The sequence below is a fragment of the Lepisma saccharinum genome, chromosome 15 (assembly GCF_977018435.1).
Source record: "Lepisma saccharinum chromosome 15, izLepSacc3.1, whole genome shotgun sequence".
In the NCBI taxonomy this organism is placed as follows: Eukaryota; Metazoa; Arthropoda; class Insecta; order Zygentoma; family Lepismatidae; genus Lepisma; species Lepisma saccharinum.
Window position 1 is genome coordinate 44,929,718 of NC_139243.1, and position 19,595 is coordinate 44,949,312.

A 19,595-nucleotide genomic window follows, 5' to 3' on the forward strand; every position below is an offset into this window, starting at 1 on the left:
TTTCACATTATTTCGCTAAAAATTCTACACAATAAGTCATGTATTTGTGCCCGTAATACGGTGAACTCTTTTGCTGAGAAGAAGAAACCGCGATTCGGCCGCCCTGATACAGACCCTCAGTTGAACCCCCACAGGACAGCTCTTGCCATTGTGAAAGCTTCGTGCGGGAGCAGAAGCTCGAGGAGGGTATAGGACAAAATACATGGGAGGTGAGATTTGCAGAACCTATGTTCAACCCAACGGTCATGCGCAGTTCGTTCTCTCGCAGAAGGCGCGGGACAAGGCTCCGATCTCGCTGCTTCCTCCCTTCCAGTGTTGCTGTGTGCGGTTCGAAGTTTGAAGCGCACACATTACATATTCAATATTCTCTTTGTATCATTTTTGTACTGAACTTCTTGGAATAAATGCAAAATTGTGGCAGAGATGGATGAGTGGAAACAAATAAAAGCTGGAATTAGATGCGATGAATTAAAATAAAGGAGATACATTACCAAAATAGCTCGTGCATGCATTCAGAGGTTTTTCCTTAAAGGTGGAAACACTTCGGGTTCGCGAGAGAGAAAGAATGGCGCGAAGACGTGACTCGCTGTCGCTCGGTGTCAATCGTCTCAAGTTTGTTAGTTTTTGAAGTGCTTGGATACTTGTTGGAAAGTATTAAGTGATGCTGCGAGTGAAGCGAGGGATGGACTTTACCTAGGTTATGTCACATGATGCAGTGTAGGCGTTGCTGTCCGCGCAGGTAAGAAATGACCGATAGAAATGCACGTAATTAACGTAAACGAACTTCCTTGTCCACTGAAAAAAAGCGTGTGCTGGTCGACCAGCCCCAAATTCGAACAAAGCTATCTTGTATCAATGAAAGGGTCTCAGGTTTGATTTCTAGTATGCGCATGCCATTAGTTGCCATTTCCCTTTAACAAATGTAGCAGTTCTGATTAGTCAGCATGGACGTCCGGAAGGGGAAAAGGGGGCCGCTCACCATGGAAATTGAATGTAAACCAAAAATTATATATTACACGCATATAATTTAATTTCAGTCACAGTAATTTTTGGTAATTATTATAAAAGCGTTGCAGTAACTTCAGACTGAAGGAGTGTTTTTTGCTCCTCCTGAGGAAAAAATATATTACTTGCCCCTACTTGAGGACGTCCATTCCAACAAAACTCAACATTTTTCATAAAGGCACAATTTATTGTAGTTTCAGCCCTAAATTTATTCGCACACCCCTAATACAAAACCTTATACTCCCATATAAAAAAAATTCTGGACAAATCTTTTAAGCCCGCCCCCATCCTTTTGTTAGGCGAAGGAAGTTTATTTTGCGGAAACTGAATATATGTCACATGACTTCAGTGAACCCCCGGGTAAATAATGCACGAGCCGCGCCTGCTCCAGACAGAAGAAAGTTCCCCATAATTTTCTGAAAATAACAATGATATTACTGAATCGTGGTGATCTAGTCAGTAGGGCATCTGTCTTTCATGCTGGAGCCCCGGGTTTAATGATCTAAGATTTGAATTTTTCCAGCCTTGTCCCTGCATAAAGTGGCTCTGGGGCTCACCCAGTCTCAAATCAATGGGTACCGGGGGGGAGGGGGGGGTAAAGGCAGATGGAGCATGGTGCTGATCACATCACCTTGAAAATGCCTGAGAATGTGTGGGTCCTATTCCAACAGCCCCTAAATGTACCTTCATGGAACGACGCTACATGCATGGGGAACTTTACCTTTACGAAGTTCCCCTTTATCAACACCACCAATGAATAGAGACATGCATATTTCATTTTTGATGGAAACACAAAATGTGAAATAACACAGTAATGTCCATTTTTCATGTTTGTGAAAGGTGCGAGGTGCATATTCCTCTCATGTTTTGTCATGAAATGATGCGAAATTAACTGCAAAATGCGAAATAAAGTCTTAAACATGAAATGTATACTACAGGGTGGCTCAATAAGTCACTTAACACCCTCAGTACAAGGCCACTGCGGCATGGAATTTGAAATTGGCGCTGACCAATCGTTATCTGGCCAAGGGGGAACCACATTGACGCCACCCACACGGTCGGTGGCCATCTTGATGTCCGCCATCTAGAATTCAACTTCAGAATTTTAAATGGGAAGGGGGTCGTGCGACATATCAAAATGGGCTAGAATTTCACGAGAAATGCAATGGTGAAGGTTTTTTCGACGTATCTTTAACCAGTAAAAAGTTATGACTGAATTCTTGTACCAATTTGATCCTTTTCGAGGTGTTAGAAAAATGCCTTAAAATTTGTTTAGCGCTTCGGTAATGCATCGAGATCAAAGTGACGTCTATGGAGAGACGTTCGCATACCATTGCACATTATTTTAATCGGATACGTCCATGAAGAGCTGTGCATTATGAATGGTTGTCGCGAACAATTTACAGTGTGATGCTTCCATTGAATTAAAAGTCCTTCACAGTGACAAGGCTAATGTTTATGTTCAGAAGGAAGTTCATAAACAGAATATGTGACCCTTGTCATCTGATAACTAACTTTGGACAAAAACTGGTTCATAACGTTCCCATAAGTGTTCTGGTGTTATTCCCTATTGAAAAAACTCTGTAAAAAGTACCTTCTTCCATAAGCAAGGATGAAAAAAACTGTTTATTTAACAAATCCAAGTAGCCCTAAGCATTTAAGGTTCCGTTGATGGAAAATTGACTAACCAATCGTGTTCCACACAGCACGCCACACCATTAACTTACCAACACTAACCATTCAGCTTTGATCTGTCGAAAATGGGTTATCAGATAAAAATCATCGAATATTCTGTTTATGAACTTCCTTATGAACATAAACATTAGCCTTGTCACTGTGAAGGACTTTTAATTCAATGGAAGCGTCACACTGTAAATTGTTCGCGACAACCATTCATAATGCACAGCTCTTCATGGATGTATCCGATTAAAATAATGTGCAATGGCATGCGAACGTCTCTCCATAGACGTCACTTTGATCTCGATGCATTACCGAAGCGCTAAACAAATTTTAAGGCATTTTTCTAACACCTCAAAAAGGAGCAATTTGGTACAAGAATTCAGTCATAACTTTTTACTGGTTAAAGATACGTCGAAAAAACCTTCACCATTGCATTTCTCGTGAAATTCTAGCCCATTTTGATATGTCGCACGACCCCCTTCCCATTTAAAATTCTGAAGTTGAATTCCAGATGGCAGACATCAAGATGGCCACCGACCGTGTGGGTGGCGTCAATGTGGTTCCCCCTTGGCCAGAAAACGATTGGTCAGCGCCAATTTCAAATTCCATGCCGCAGTGGCCTTGTACTGAGGGTGTTAAGTGACTTATTGAGCCACCCTGTATATCTATCAACACAACACATTTTGAAGCCTAAATTATGTTGTCAGTTATGAAAACAATGGAAAATTGATTAATTCCACTGTAAATATTTGAGAAGCAAAAATGGACTCCTTTACACAGGAATAAACTTAATACTCCGACAATTACAAAAATGTGCTATTAGAATGGAAAAGTTTATTTTGTGTAGTAAGTATAGTTTTAAAATCATATTTAGGGATATATTCACTATTTTAACACTGAAATGCCATTTTATATACCACTTTAGATCCCGATATGTGTCCAGTTTCAATACCAAAATCTTAAATCTTTAATTCACCATAAATATGTAGCTCGACCAATGAATCAAAATGCCAAAATAAAAGTGGAATGTTTATTTATATATTTTACAAGCAAGCGTGATGGTTTCAAACAAATTCTCTGTATAAAATTATAAATAATTATATCCACTAAATTATAACATTTACTCAACAGCTCACTTATGTGAACTTACTGAATTTACAGTGTGTACAATCATGGACACTTCTCGGTTGTATCGATTCCATTGAAAGATAATGGGATTGTTACAACCCAGAAGTGTCTGTGACTATACAAAAATAAATAGTGTTAAATAATAAAGTCTGAGCAGACCTATTGATGATCTTTATTCTTCTTTGTGCTTGCTATCACCCTTTCCACCTTCGGCTGTCTTGGGTTTTCGTTGCTTCTTTGTTTCTATTTCTTCAATAGGAGCTGGCTTCACAAATGGGATTTCTTCTTTGTAAGCTAGTAAGAACAGAATAAGTGCATTTTATGCAAGTCGCAAAATATTTTAATTATGTATAGATGCAAGAAGGTAAGGGGTTCTGTAAAAAGCAGGGTGGATAAAAACTTTAAAATTTATTTCTTATTTAAATCACAGTTAATGTTTTTTTCTGATCAACCTTTTCTTTCTATAGTCTATAGATAGAATGCTATTCTGCATACCAAAAGAACTGCTTGTGGCAAAAGATTGTTGGTTTTTCCTGACCTAATGGCATGTCAAAAATTTAACAGTCTTGTTCCTGCCCTTCGATTTAGGGCATGCATTAGCCTATTTATCATGCATATACAAACTGAATTTTGAAAATTTTGTTGAATGTATTACTGAAACTATATAATAATTGCAGTAACTTTTCTTCAAGTAAAAATAAAACATTTTGGATGTACTATATATACTTGTAACTTAAAATATTTTTTAGTCCTTGCAGCTGAATTTTGGCGATTTTTTTAGAATCATAGTTTGCAAAATATTAGTGCTTAATGATTATGACAATTTATAATTTAACATGATTAGTATTTTGTATATTATTTTACACAAAATATTTGCAATTTTTGCCTATGAAAAATACTGAGTTTTAAAGCAACAGAAATTTAGTATGTTTACAGTTTACAGGTTGCTTTCATATGAGCTTCGCCTCCATCATCAGTACATATATTTTATTCCCATGCTTTTCCTTTGAAAATATTAGAGTATCTAAGAGTCTAATAAATGCCACTGAATGATTATTTATCAAAAGTAGGCATGAGCCGATATGAAATTTTGGCCGATACAGATACAAAATTTACCAACACCGATAACCGATATACTACCGATCCAATATAAATTTAGAAATGGTACTTGAAGAACCTGAAAGGTTCATATTGACCTCCTTAATAAATGTGTGTTTCAAGGCGACTGGAGTGAAAAAGAAGTTGCATATTTAGACATTTACTTTTTTAGAAAGTAATGTGAAAAAGAAGACAAAATAAACAGCCTACGGAAACAGCTGGAAAATAATGGCTATGAGAAAGAGGATAGACTGGACATAAACAGAAGAAGGAAGAAAAGTGGCAGGGGAGAATTGGAAGAGAAAGAAAAAGAGGAAGAGAAAGAAAAAGAGAGGAGGTTTGGAATAAGGAGTATGGGAAGACCACAGAAAAGATATGCAAAGTGCTTAGGAAAGCGGGCATTAAAACTTACAGGAAGGGAGGGAGAAGCATCTTAAGAATAGCGAAGAATGCAAACAAGAAAAAGAAAACAGAGAAGAGGAAGAGATTATCTACGAAGTGAAATGTAAAGAATGTCAGAGTGTGTACATAGAAGAAACGAAAAAGAGGATGAAAGACAGGTTGAAACAACATAGGGATGATGTACGGCTTAAGAGAGAGAGAAATGCGATATTTAAACACACGAGAGAAACAGAACATGACATAGAGTGAGTAGGATGAGGCTAAGCAGATAGGAAGGGAGAAGAGAATACTAGTGAGAAAATGGAAGGGAGCCAAGGAAATAGAGAAGAAAGGTGAAGAAGACACAATGAACTGGAATGGGGGACTGATGTTAAACAAAGAATGGAAGAAGGTGTTAGAAAGAGTGGAAAGGACAAGAGAGAAAGAGGAGAGAAGAAGGAAGAAGAATGAAGGAAATAGATTGTGAGATAAAGAGTCCAACCACTCTCTCTTTCATGTGAAAGTACAGTTGACAAAGGAAAGCCACCTGCTAGATTGTTCCAGAACTACTTTCTAATAGTCTGGAGGGGAGTATTTTTGTGTATATATATATACAGGTAATGGACAAAATAATATGAACACCTTGGTTTGCAAAGGCCTATATATGCCGTCGTGGAAAAGGAACAACACTCAGCAGAGATTTCAACCATCTAGTGGCGATGAAAGCAAACATATCAGTCTATCAGAAGCTGGTGTGAGAGTTGCATGCGAGCAGTCAGCTATCCGTCAAATGCAGGTATGTCCGACCTTTCAGACTTCAAAAGAGGCATGATCATAGGAGCCCACCTGGCTGGAGCATCTGTGACAAAAACAGCTACACTTGTTGGTGTAGTACGGAGCACAGTGTCAACTGTTCTGACAGCCTACAGACAACATGGAAAGACAACGTCTGCAAAGGAGAATAGTGGGTGAGAAACAAAGTTATCCAACAGGGTTCGACGTGTGTTGAAGCGAATAGTGACTCGAAAGCACAAGACAACACTGTCCCAGATAACCGCAGAGATGAACAATCACCTCCAGGACCCTGTATCAACGAAAACCATTCAAAGGGAGCTGCATTCTGTGAACATTCATGGCAGAGTTGCCATCCCCAAACCGTTGGTGACTCCACGTAATGCAGTGACACGAAGAAGGTGGTGCCAAGAGCACAAGAATTGGACACAGCAGCAATGGGAACATGTGATATGGTCAGACGAATCGTCTTTCACGTTATTTCAGACCACAGGACGTGTTTATGTGTGGAGAACTCCTGCTGAAGCATTTGATATTGACTGCTTAGTGCCTACCGTGAAACATGGTGGGGGGTCTGTGATGGTTTGGGGGGCTATATCTTGGAATGGTGTTGGCCCACTTGTCGTCCTGCGTGGGAGAATCAACGCAGAGAAGTACTGCACCATCCTGGGTGACCACCTCCATCCCATGGTTTAGACTTTGTTTCCCCATGCATGCCCCATCTTCCAAGATGATAACGCCCCTATTCACACTGCTAGGTGCGTTGATGCATGGTTTGATGAGCACAGTGATGAGGTAGAACATCTCATCTGGTGTCCACAGTCCCCCGATCTTAACATCATTGAGCCTTTGTGGGGTATTTTGGAGGCCAAAGTGAGTAATCGGTTTCCACCTCCAATGACACTTTCGGAACTTGAGACTGTTTTGTGCGAGGAGTGGCTACGTATTCCAGTTCACACTGTACAGGACCTTTATTTGTCTATCCCACGTAGGATACAAGCTGTCATTCAGGCAAGGGCGGCCCAACCCCCTACTAATACAAGTTTTCTGCAATTGCATTCGTGTTCATATTATTTTGTCCATTACCTGTATATTGTCCTGTTGTGTACCTTATTACATTTGTACTTGGTACAGAGTCTGAAGAAGACCTTGATAGAAGGTTGAAACGTTACGTTTAGTTTATGTTTCATAATAAAACAACTTTCTGCCTTCGTCAGCATATTGAGTTTTTACTATATGGTGTCTACCAAAGTGACACCAGTGAAAATTTTGTGAATTTTTGTCATATCATTTTGATTTTGATTTGCCTTATTTTACTTTGCTTTTTGTGCCACTTTTGGCTAATTTGCGAAGATGGAGATGAGTGATGACATGATGAAATTGATGAATGGATACTCACAAACATCCTCCCAGGTCGGGATTCGAACCCAGGACCCCTAGCATCGTAGTGCAATGTGCTAACCACTTCGCCACGGGGGCCAGCAAATTTTTATCATAGTATCGCGAGTTGTCACCTCATTTTGTCCTTCACTGCAATATGTTTTCATAGCTGATTTGTCCACATTTGAAATCAGTGATACACAGAAACGAGAAATTTTGACAATATGACAGTAAAAAACGTCTTACGTCACGTGCCGGCAACATATTTGTTCAAAACAAATAAAAAACACAAAAACAGCACGGTAAAAAACACTTTAGGAGTTCTTCCAAGCTTTCGATTCCACCTCAGGATCATCATCAGGGCTGGTCGAGAAGCTACGTTAGGGACGTGGTTGCGAGTAACGACAGTGGAACTTCAACCGTGCCCCTTCAGTCAACTCTCGACTAGCACTGATGATGATCCTGAGGTGGAATCGAAAGCTTGGAAGAACTCCTAAAGTGTTTTTTTACCGTGCTGTTTGTGTTATTTTATTGTTTTTAAGAAATTTGACAATATTTCTACCATCCATGTGTAATGCAATTTCAGATCATTATCGATCAGTAGGGGCATGCATATTTTGTTTTTGTCAAAAAAACGACATTTGAAAAAACACATTGTAGTGTTAATTTTTCATGTTTTTGAAAGGTGTGAGATGCATTTTGTGACCATGTTTTGTCACGAAATAATGCGAAATGAACAGAAAAAAGTGAAATTAACTCTTAAACACGAAATTTAGGGTTTATTCACCGATGTGGCACCTTCTGAGGTCTGAATTATCCTGAGAGTTATGCAATTCCCGGAAAATTGATTAATTCTGCTGTTAATATTGGAGAAACAAAAATTTACTCCTTTACACAGAAATAAACTTAACACTCTGATAACTACATAAATGGGCTATTAGAAGTGAAATGTTAATTCTGTGGAATAAGTGTAATTTTTAAATCAAATTTAGGATTATATTCACAATTTTAAAACCAAAATGTCTTTTTATATACCACATTTGATCCAATTTTTCACCGCTATAACACCGATATTTTATTTTATTTACCGCTTTTGAACCTGAAATTGACTCAGTTTCTATACCGAAATTTTGCTTTTTTATTTACCAAAAATATGTGCCTCTATCGATCAGTTCCTCAGAGAAGAATGAAAGGACTGGTACAAATGCATTCTTTATGTTTCCCCAATGCTTATTTTGTGGTGGATTCTACATTGCTTGGTACTGCTTACTCCTCACAATTGCAGATTAACTCTCAGTGTCAATAAGTCCAGCACTATTCCATTATGCTAGGAATTTCCATAATGTGTTTAATCACTACTATTTATGCAAATATGATGGAATACAAATTTTAGAAAGTTATCAGTATAGGCCAGATGTTAGGCAAAATGCCTACATTTTACGGTTACAGATGTCATAAAAATGACATCATGACAGGGCATATGGGTTTCGTAAACAAAAGTTCATTTTGAATATGGCTATTTTCCTGTGTGATGCCCAAAACTTCTTTCTGAAAGAGAAACTTCTGAAAGTTTTTCCAAATCGGTGACTTCTTCTATTGCCAACTGTCAGTCACCTACTTAAGTTAAAGCAAGCAGTGTTATCAACAAACCTATCCCTTTTTGCCTGCTTATTTTTAATTTTTTTATTGCTTAACATCTGGTCTCTAGTTATCAAACATTTAAATCACCAACTTACCTTCTGGCATGTATGGCTTCAATGCGTCTGGGACTTTGACTCCAGTTTCGGTTTGATTTGCTTCTAGGAGGACACAAACAACTCTGGTAGTAGCACACATGGTAGCATTCAACATATGCACATATTCAGTCTGAAAAGATTAACAACTATTATCAAATGAAAAAAAAAATGCTTCCAAGAATTTAACTATCTGCAAGATGATTAATTGATCAATTCTGATAGTTTTCAAACATACAATACATAACAAATAAACCAGATCAAATGCACTGGAAACTAAGCAAAAATTGTTTTTACCTAACATTGCAAAGTGAGTGAGAGGCTAGGAGGGAGGGAGAGAGATAGAGAGAGAGATATACATACACATCTCTGGTCAAAATTTTCTTGTGACACCCCTGCTGTACTTCTTGAAAAAAAAAACAACTCAAAAACAGACAGTTCAAGAAATAAAAAAGCATATGAGGTGATATATTAGGCAGGCAAGGAGTATATATGGAATGGGAATAAATTAAATTGTAATACATTCCTAATAAAACATTAGGAATAGACAGATATGAAGCTTTAACTTGTTCCTAGTACAATATGCGATCCCATCTTAAAATACCAATGTTTTGTATTAAAAAGTGGATGTTGCATTCACCCTCTTAAATTACACATAAAACTAGGCGACTGCTATGATTTCTGACTTAGAAAAATAAACTCTGCATTTAGTTGACCAAATCAGTGTCCATGAATTACTCAGCATGTCCACAATTTCATGAAGGCAAAATTTTCTGACTCTTCCAGACCAATCATTATGGTATATGGATATGTGTAAAAAAGAGCCACTATATTTTAGCTAAATACTAACACTTGAAATACCACTTAACCAAGATATGTAAAGGTAATGTGAAGAGAAACTGATTAGGGAAAGGAAGCAAGTAAATATCAATGTTAACTATATACATATTTGAAATGTATGTACTGACTAATGATTAACTAGGAATTCTTTGTTTTGTTTTTTTTACAAATTCATATAAATTGTAATAATACATAATTATTAGGGCTGAGCCAATACCAATGCTAATGTATTGGGCGATATCAGAGGTATCGGTATCGAAAAGTCTTGGTTGGAATCTATTTACAGGCATTTTGATCATTCACAGGCCCTGCAAAATGCCATGCAACACTTTCGCGAAGTCTAATTATCCTAAATATTATGCAAAATTCGAAGTTTCGTTTTTTTTTTGCAACAGTTTTGTGTGAGAAAAATTAATTTTGTGACAACATAACATGTAATTTAATATTATGATGTATTTCTGGAATATTTTAAAGCAAAGATCTTGGTAAACTGATGCATATAATTAGAATGGAATACTTACACACTGATATTATTCAACACTTTGAACAACTTTTTATTATTACAATTTTCAAGCATCGGTATCGGTGGGAATCTGTGAGACTATCGGTATCGATTCAGCCCTAATAATTATAGTAAAATTTTGGTGTTGTACCATATATAAATCAGATAACTATATACCAAACACACCCCCTGTCAAAAATTGCTACAAGAAAGGTGTAACTATCAATAACCACTTGCAGTAGATTTCTACATGATAAAGACTTCAAAACAAGTGTTTAACATGAATTTCTACACTACCAGTAATGTTCAGTATATCAAACTGAAGTGTAGTTCGTTCACAACAAATTAACAGTTTCTTGCTTGTCTTATTTTTTTATTTTGTTCAAAAACCTACTTTTTCTGACCTAGGACAAAAACATTGATTTTTTCCTTCCAGGAAAAAGTAAATTTCCCTGACATTTCCAGGGTTTTTAGACTAGCTGATTAATCTGATTAAATAAAAATTATTACTTTACAATAATGACACCAATTATATCAGCAGCTGATTATGATACACCCTAATCAAAATAAAAGCTTTTGCTCACTTGTGCATTCATCTTCTTCGTCTGTCCGTATCTTATATGAAGATTCCTGGACTGATAATCTAGGCAATTACTACACGACACCAATTCCCTGAAAGCACCTGCAAAAAAAAAAAAAATGCAATTTTAACAGCTCATCTCAACTAGCTAAACATGGTGCAAGGAAAGAAAAAAAGAAAAACTCATTCAGGTGCCAGCCCCTTTTTCTCAGAAGGCAGCTTTTCTGTTTGGCAAATATGGTCTACGAAAGCAAAAAGTGATGGTTGAAGAGTAAATAGCCCATTTGTAAGATCTACCCCAGAATAGACACAAGGGAAACAAAGGACTTTTTCAATTTCTGCTTGTTAATGATAGTAGCAATGGATATATTGTTTTTGTAATTTGAGTATGGCATAGTTTCATATGTATACAAATGAACAAAAAAGGTAGAACTGAAATACAAGGCCTGTTCAAAAAGAAACTGAACTCTTCTTGTAAAGTTTGTACATAAATTTGTTTAAGAGAACCTAGCAGTGTCTTTAGTTATTTACTTGGCCCAGTTTCAAAGCTGTTGCTAATCGCAGTAATGCAGTAGATCACGTTGAGTGCAGGTGTGTTGACTGCCCACCGCAATTTTCAGTTCCCCTACCATGAAGGAACTGGAAGAGCAGTGAGTATGTGTGAAATTGCAGAAAACTATCAACGAGATGTACGACATCTTGTATGAAGCCTTTGATGAGGAATGTTTCAGTTGAACACAGTGTTATGAATGCTACGGACTTTTCAGATTGAGTTGAACCTCCATCAAGGACAGCATAAAGTCTGGATGCCCATCGACCTCTACTGACATCAATCACGTAGAAAGGGTGTGGGAAGTCATATATGCAAACCATTGTCACACCATATGTAAAGTTGTTGCTGAACTGAACATTAGTATATACTCGTGTCACACAAATTTGACGAACAACCTGCAGATTCAAGTCCTGGATGGTTTATCACAATAATGCAAGTTCGGTTTATTTTTTAACAACACTTGTATTATGTGTAGTTTTGAAGAAGCAGTACATTAATTGCTGCCACGTGGTGTTGGGAAGCTGGCTTTCCAGTCGTCCTCAACGGGTCTCCACATATGGAAAGCTGACTTCCCATCCAGTGACTAAAGGTTAAACATTGGAAAAAAAACTAACTAAAGACAGGTGTTAAATATGTTATGTTAATAAAAAAATATCTTCAAGTATAAAACATTTCAAATTATATTTTTTTAAAAAATTATCTACTTCTCTATGCACATGTACTGAAACAAGTCAGCAAATTAAACTATGCCTAAATCATGCTTACCTGAAGCTGGAAACCAAGCTTCCAAGTCGAATTTCTTGGCTGCTGCATTATTTAAAGCTCCAGAAACAATATTGACTATTCGGTAAGAAATACCAAGCAGTTTACAGAATTCCTCAGCATTGCTTATCATCTCCTCAAACATCTCCCATGATTTATTATCATGTGGTGAAGTGATGCAGAACTGCTCAACCTACAAGATAAGATGCACACGTAAGTGCAAGAGTACTTCAAGTAATGATGAAACAGTATAGGCAAATCAGGCTACACTAAAAATCAGAGATGTGACCCATTAATCAGTAGACAATAATTTTCCCTTCACTGGCATTTCAATAAGATATTGGTAAATTGCCAATAGTTTAACCAATCCTATATTTCTATTAAAGCTACGTCAATATGCATTGGTGGTGGCATCAATATCAGATGGTCTTCTGGAATCTCACAGTATATTCAAAGTGTGAACATCCTGGAAATGTTTAACTTTGCAACAACATTTTGTGACATTGAGAAAAGGCATCACACAGGATGTTTATCAGTGGTATTTGAAGGGCAAGAAATAATATAAAATAACTTCCTATGCACTGCAAATCCATAACATAATTTTGATCTTGCATTTTTTGACCTCTGAAATGTTGTTTTGATCAACAAATCGTACTCACACACGTAAGTAATTGATCTTAGATCTTTTTAAAGTTCTTCATTATGTGGTAAGTGGTTACCAGAGTTCTACTCATTCTGCAAAACCAAACTACATGGCTTTCCAGGTAATATTATGTAATTTGCCAAACAACGCTATAATTATTTAGGTGCAAGTTTTCAACTTTGAAATTTTACCAAACGAATCAAGTTTATTCAACAGTTAAAAATAATAAATGACGAAAAATCAAATAAAATTTATCGGTAGCCATGACTTCAAACATTGTTTTCCTTCAACGGCTTCCTGGTTTGAAATTTTAACAAAAGGTTCTTCGCCCCAGTGACTGAGCCAGTTTTCATGGAAGTATAAATATCCAGTTCCAACTCGTTCGGGAGAGATGTCAACAAGATGGATGAAAGGCATACACAGAGAGTGAGTGCCGCATCTAGGGAGATCTGCATGATATACTGTGGAGGCAGGATAGCGCTACAGTAAATAGTGTGTGTAGCTCGAATTAGATATACAGCACTTAACGATAGGACTGCGTACGGACTCGTGAGTGATAAACTGAGAGAGCAGGTTAGAGCTATGGTAAATAGTTCACTCACAGAGCAAAGTCTGGGAAAGTGCCTTGTTTTGTAAGGTAGCAAAAGGCAACCAGGAGCATTTTTTACTGGAGCTGTAATGAAACTATGTATATACAAAGAAGGGGAGGTTGTGTAAACTGTACAAAAAAGATATTTCGGTGAGGCATCATTGAATGAGCCCTATAGGTCATAGGTTTTGAGTTAATGTTTTAAGCCCACTTGATGCACAGTAAGGCTAATTGGGACTGGACCTACAGTTTAAAGTGAGATACGAACCACTATGTGCCTCCACTGGGTATCGAACCAAGGACACATTGATTACAAGGCAAAGATGCTACCACTACGTCATCGGGGAGGCTGCTACAGGTCATAGGTATGCTAAGTAATAGGGAGTGTAAAATGTTTTGGTGGTTTGGGAATCAGTTGGCTGTTAAAAAGCCCTAGACTTCGAGAGGATAGCCGATTCGGGTTACGTAAAGTGTAGGGTTACATAAAACTATAGAACCTTATACAAATATTCCCCCGAAAGAAACCAGATAGGTGGAGAAAATGAAATGTGTTTTCAGTCTCTAATCTTGGCAAGCAGAAAAATTTAAATACCATGACTTCCCCAAATTGCTGAATGTTTCTACACATTGCTGTCACATTTCCTTAGTCTTTCTGGGCAAGTAGGTTGAAACCTGGGTAAAGCATGAGAATTTCATTGCAACTGTTCCCTCATGAATTCATTATTCATCCCAATCATTAAAATAACAATGGAAAAATTAATTTAATACGTACCTTTTCAAATTGATGGACTCTGAAAATGCCTCGAGTATCCCGACCATGTGAACCCACTTCCTGCCTGAAACAAGTTGAAATCCCAGCATAACGTATTGGAAGGGTCTGCTCAGAAATCCACTCATTTCTGTGGAATGATGCTATTGGCTGTTCTGAAGTGGCGATTAGATACTTTTCTTCAATATCTTTCTCTTCGGCCTTTTCACTTCCTTTGCCAAGTACCTACACAAAAAGAAAATGAAAAGAATCAACAAAAATATAAATGAAATTTCAGATATTAAAAACACTTTCTAAACAACTAAAACGAAAACCAAAGTGTAATACCTGGGCACATTTCAGGATCAAAAGCAGTATATAAAATGACATTCCAGAGTTAAAATGGTGAACATAACCATACATTTCATTTAAAAACTACGCTTGTTACACAAATTAAAAATTTCCCTTGTCCTGCACTGTGACAGTGAGTGTAAGTTATCATGCTTTGGACTCCGCCTATGGGACATGTGCAGATTAGGGTGTCCTGGGGGAAGCATAACAACTTTTCTCCTGAGATTTCGGCCTGCATACGGGACCAGTGGACACCCACCATTGTGAGGAAATTGGGGAGCTACAAATTAGTAGCGTAATAAGGTCATGGGAAACATACAATAACGGTTCATCGTGGTGACCACACATCACCCCGTAACTGGTTGGATGACCTCACACCTTGGCAGGTGGGAGTGAGTCCGGCAGCCAGTAGAAGGGCCCAGGCCCATATGAGCTGTTGTGCCACGTGTTATTATATAAACATTTACCTTATAATAGCCCATTAATGTAGTTGTTAGAGTATTAAGTTTATTCCCATGTAAAGAAGCCTGTTTTTGCTTTTCGAACATTTCTAAAATTTTTAGCGGAACTAATAATTTTCTGTGAATTGCATAACTCGCAGGATAATTCAGACTTCAGGAAGTACTGTCGGTAAACAAACTTTAAATTTTGTGTCTAAGACCTGGACGGGTCACAGGTTGTGGATAGTGAAACCTCCCTCAGATATGAGGGGGAGCTGCAAATAAGGGGAAACCCAAATAAGCAGTACCAGTCCAAGGTACTATCAGGGTATGGAGGGTGTCCAGTGGCATGGATATACTCAGAAAATACCACAGATACCCATTGAAAACCTTGTGTCATGGCGAATAAACACCACCATAAAAGTGTTTGCCCCCACTGCCTTGTGTGCCTGGAGGGATTCAGAAAGGCAAAAGGAGTTGGAACCCTGACAGAAAACAAGGGTGTACTCGAGAACCCACAGGTAGCGACCGATTAACCGACAGCCGAAAACAAAAAATTCGAGATAAGAAAGAAGCAAGCCGAACTGGAAATTGGAGACAACACAGGCTACAAATAAGGACATTGAATATTGGAACACCGACAGGAAGAACTGAAGAAATTGTGGATCTGATGGAGAGAAGAGGGATCGGTATATTTTGAATGACCGTAACGAAATTGAAAGGAAGAGGAGAAATGAAATTGAGGAAGGACTATAAACTGTACTGGACAGGGACTAAAGAGAAGAGGCAAAGTGGAGTTGGATTTGTAGTCAGAAGTGGAATAAGTGAGGAAGTAGAAAGGGTAAATGACAGAATAATAAAACTAAAAATGAATGTAAGAATGGAAGTAATAAAAAGAATTCCAGTGTATGCCCCACAAACAGGATGTACAAGGGAGGAGAAAGAAGAATTTGAAGAAGACTTGGAAGAACACCTAGGAAAGAAATGACAGATTGTGATGAGTGATTTTAATGCACAAGTGGGAAGAGACAGGAAAGGATATACGGAAGTACTTGGAGCAGATGGATGGGGACAGAGGAATGGAGGGAAGAAGGCTGTTTGGTGAACAATGTATATAATTAGTGTTTTTATTTTATATTCCTTCTTTGTGTATATGCATCAAGTGAAAAATGATTTTATATAATGTGTGAGTTATTCATGTGTGAAGTGTGTGGGAGTAAGAAACTGCGGAACGTCCCGCAGACTTGAATACGGGAACTTACACCCACAAGTGAATTTGGGAACGTCCCGAGCGCTGAGCCAGGCTCTTTGCTTGGGCATTGCCACGAGTTGGGAAGAAACAGTCGTCATCAAAGAGTTGTCGTGATAGGAACCGTGAGACACACGCTTGCGGTTACAAGTGTGCTGTAGAGACATTCTACAGCCGAATAGACAGGTCTTCGTGTATATTGTATAGTCCTTCCTATATGTGTATTGTAGACATGAAATGTATGTGTATATATCATCTTTGTGTGTATGTTACTTAACCAGACACCGTGCGGGAACCGAAGAATTTAGGATAATTCGGGCCAGGGTGGAGTTCAGCCAGTTAGCCAATGTAGTGCGGGGCTTTCTGGAAACTGACACTCAACAGAGGCTACTGGACTTTGGTAAGAGAAACTGACTGTTAGTAGGTAATAGCTGTTGGTTTAAGAGGAAATATGACAGCCATAAAATTACAAGATACAGTTGGAATAATGAACAACATTGAAGTAATACCCAGTGAGAAGTTAAGACAGTGACCACACGCTACTAGTAGCAGATGGAAAATAAAAGATAGAAGGGAGGAACAAGAGAGAAGGATAAGAGTGTGGAAATTGAAGGATAAGATGATAAAGAGAAATATCAAGAAATATTGCGAACAAAAGTGCCAATAGTAGAAACAGAATGGATAAGATTTAAAACAGAATTAGTAGAGGCAGCCGAAAAGGTATGTGGAAGGACAAGCAAGAAAAGAAAGAAATACCATGGTGGAATGAAAGAACTAGAGAGGCAGTTAAAAAAAAAATAAAAATGATGCTTTTAGAAAATGGTTTAAATGTGAATCACAAAATTAACGAAGAGTACATGGAAGAGAAGAAAGAGGCAAGAACAGTAGTAAAGGAGGAAAGAAGAAAGTGGATCGAAGAATGGGCCAAAGTGCTAGAAGAAGATGTTTGATATTCTTATTTGCTGCAAGGGCTGGACCCTCAAATACGTCGTGTCTGTAATGTAATTTTAAGTATTCGGCATATTCTTATCAAATGTGATGGATTTTACTTTCCTTAGACAAACTTTTAATCTTCCAAACTGTTTATCATCCCTGTTGGGCGATAACAAATTAACAAATGATTTTTAGGTTTTTGAGAAGAGATTTACACTGTTTCTAGGAAGGTTTTAGATTAGCCTTATTTTTTTAACGTATTATGTTTATCCTGTGTAAGTCCCTTTACAACCTTGCAATTTTTATCTTTCTCAAGGAGCTCTTTACATCCTGTTTTAACTTTATACTTTGAAGGGTGCAAAATGGCCACATGTGTCAATGCACCCAAAATGTTTAACTCGTTCATACATATTATGCAAGGGAAAGTTCAATAACTAAAAATTATAATTCATGATGGATGCAGTAAATACAGTTTTACTATTGTCTACAGGAAAGTCCGTGTTTCCATGTTACTAATTTGATAGTTTTTCCGATTAATTCTGAAGGCTCACTGCCTTCATTAATTGCCGCCAATATTAATACAATGAACTGTGAAAAAATAGTAAAATTGAAACTTGTAGTTTTTATTGTGTACAAGTAATTTCTCAGTGAAGGAAGGCAGTGAGTCTTCGAAATTAATCAGAAAAAAACTATCAAATTAGTAACACGGAAACATGACATTTCTCGTACACAACAAAAACTGTAAGTTTCAGTTTTAGTAAAAAATGTAACTGGCGCTGACTTTTTCAACATGTCTATTTTCTCAGTTCATTCTATTAATATTGGTAGCCAATGTCACCAAACACTGAAACTTTATGATGGATGTGGCTGGTGGTATTCACCACTGAAATTATTAGAATGAACCATGAAAATAGATATGAAGAAAAAAGTCAACACATGTCTCATATTTATGATTATTTCTCCATGTTTACTACTAGGATCACGTTCACAACATGTGACCCACATATCTCACTACATCAAAGTACATCATAAATTGTCTATATAGAAAAGATGAAGTATTGAACAAACTCAGTACACCAACACTTTTGTAGTCATTATTATTAACATTAACCCATTGAGAAGTATGATTTTTAAGTTGCAACTGACCACCATGTAGTGAGTATTTTGTGTAAAAAAAATGGATTACAAGGATTTTATTTCATTTTTTGTATCTACTATTATGACTATTAACTATTATGATTATCATCATGAATAATACAAACATAATAAAATAGTACTATCTGTGACATTCTTGTTTCTCCCATTAACTATACAATATTTAATGAAATTATTTTCACAATGTGCATTACACAATAGAATAAAATGCAAAATTTTATTTTATTTTATTTTTTATAACTAATATTATAACTATTAACTACATACAAATATTATCATGAATAATAAAAATATAATAAATATGGTACGAAACTGTTACATTGTTTAATTCTTCCTGTGTGCGGTAGATGGCAAAACAACCTTAGATAAAAGAAAAAAAATAGGACCTGTTTGAAACATAATTAAATGGAGAATTACATTCCCAACGTGGCGAACATATGTCAGAACACTTAGAAGTAAATTCGAAGCTGAACATCACGTTACGTCAGTACTGCTTTGATGCAAAGTTCGAAACTTACATGCATATCTGTACTGCTCAATGGGTTAACATTATGCATATAATGAAAACAACATAATTTTAATTAACAGGAAGAATGAAAACATACTAACCTTGTACAACTCTTCATCAAACTAATGAAAACATACTAACCTTGTACAACTCTTCATCAAACTGTGAGAGTTGTGCTACTTCTTGCATAACTTCCTTTCTCATGAAGAAGGGTGTATACATTGGCTTGTATTCTTTCTTAGAGAGAATTTGCAAGGAAAGATGAACCAAAGCTTGGGTCAGAAATACAGCTGGTCCCTGTAAAATACACAAAAGCTCAAAAGTGAAAAATGGATTCACTATGCCTAACACAAATAACAAAACTGAGAAATGATTATGAGAAAATGAAATTTTAGAAACCTAACTGAATCCAGAACGTAAGTTAAAATAAGCATAGTTGAGACAGAGCACAGCACCTGATCTTGGAATCAAAAGCAGTTTTTAATGCCAATTTGGTGTTATAATGCTGAATACAACCATAGATTTGATTTTAAAACTACACTTAT

The 19,595-nt window shown here is 37.0% G+C and overlaps 1 protein-coding gene across 1 annotated transcript in view; it reads right to left on the reverse strand.

Moving 5' to 3' along the window:
• Window positions 1-3,701: 3,701 nt before the first annotated feature.
• LOC145999467 (putative serine--tRNA ligase, cytoplasmic) overlaps window positions 3,702-19,595 on the reverse strand; it is a 34,053-nt gene continuing 18,159 nt past the window's right edge. Inside the window, exons 5-10 of the mRNA XM_083136434.1 lie at window positions 19,192-19,347; window positions 14,439-14,660; window positions 12,438-12,627; window positions 11,124-11,221; window positions 9,201-9,330; window positions 3,702-4,107 (exon numbers count right to left, since the gene is read on the reverse strand). Coding sequence (XP_082992560.1) covers window positions 3,986-4,107; window positions 9,201-9,330; window positions 11,124-11,221; window positions 12,438-12,627; window positions 14,439-14,660; window positions 19,192-19,347 — 918 coding nt within the window. The 3' untranslated portion in view covers window positions 3,702-3,985. The remainder of the gene's footprint in view (window positions 4,108-9,200; window positions 9,331-11,123; window positions 11,222-12,437; window positions 12,628-14,438; window positions 14,661-19,191; window positions 19,348-19,595) is intronic.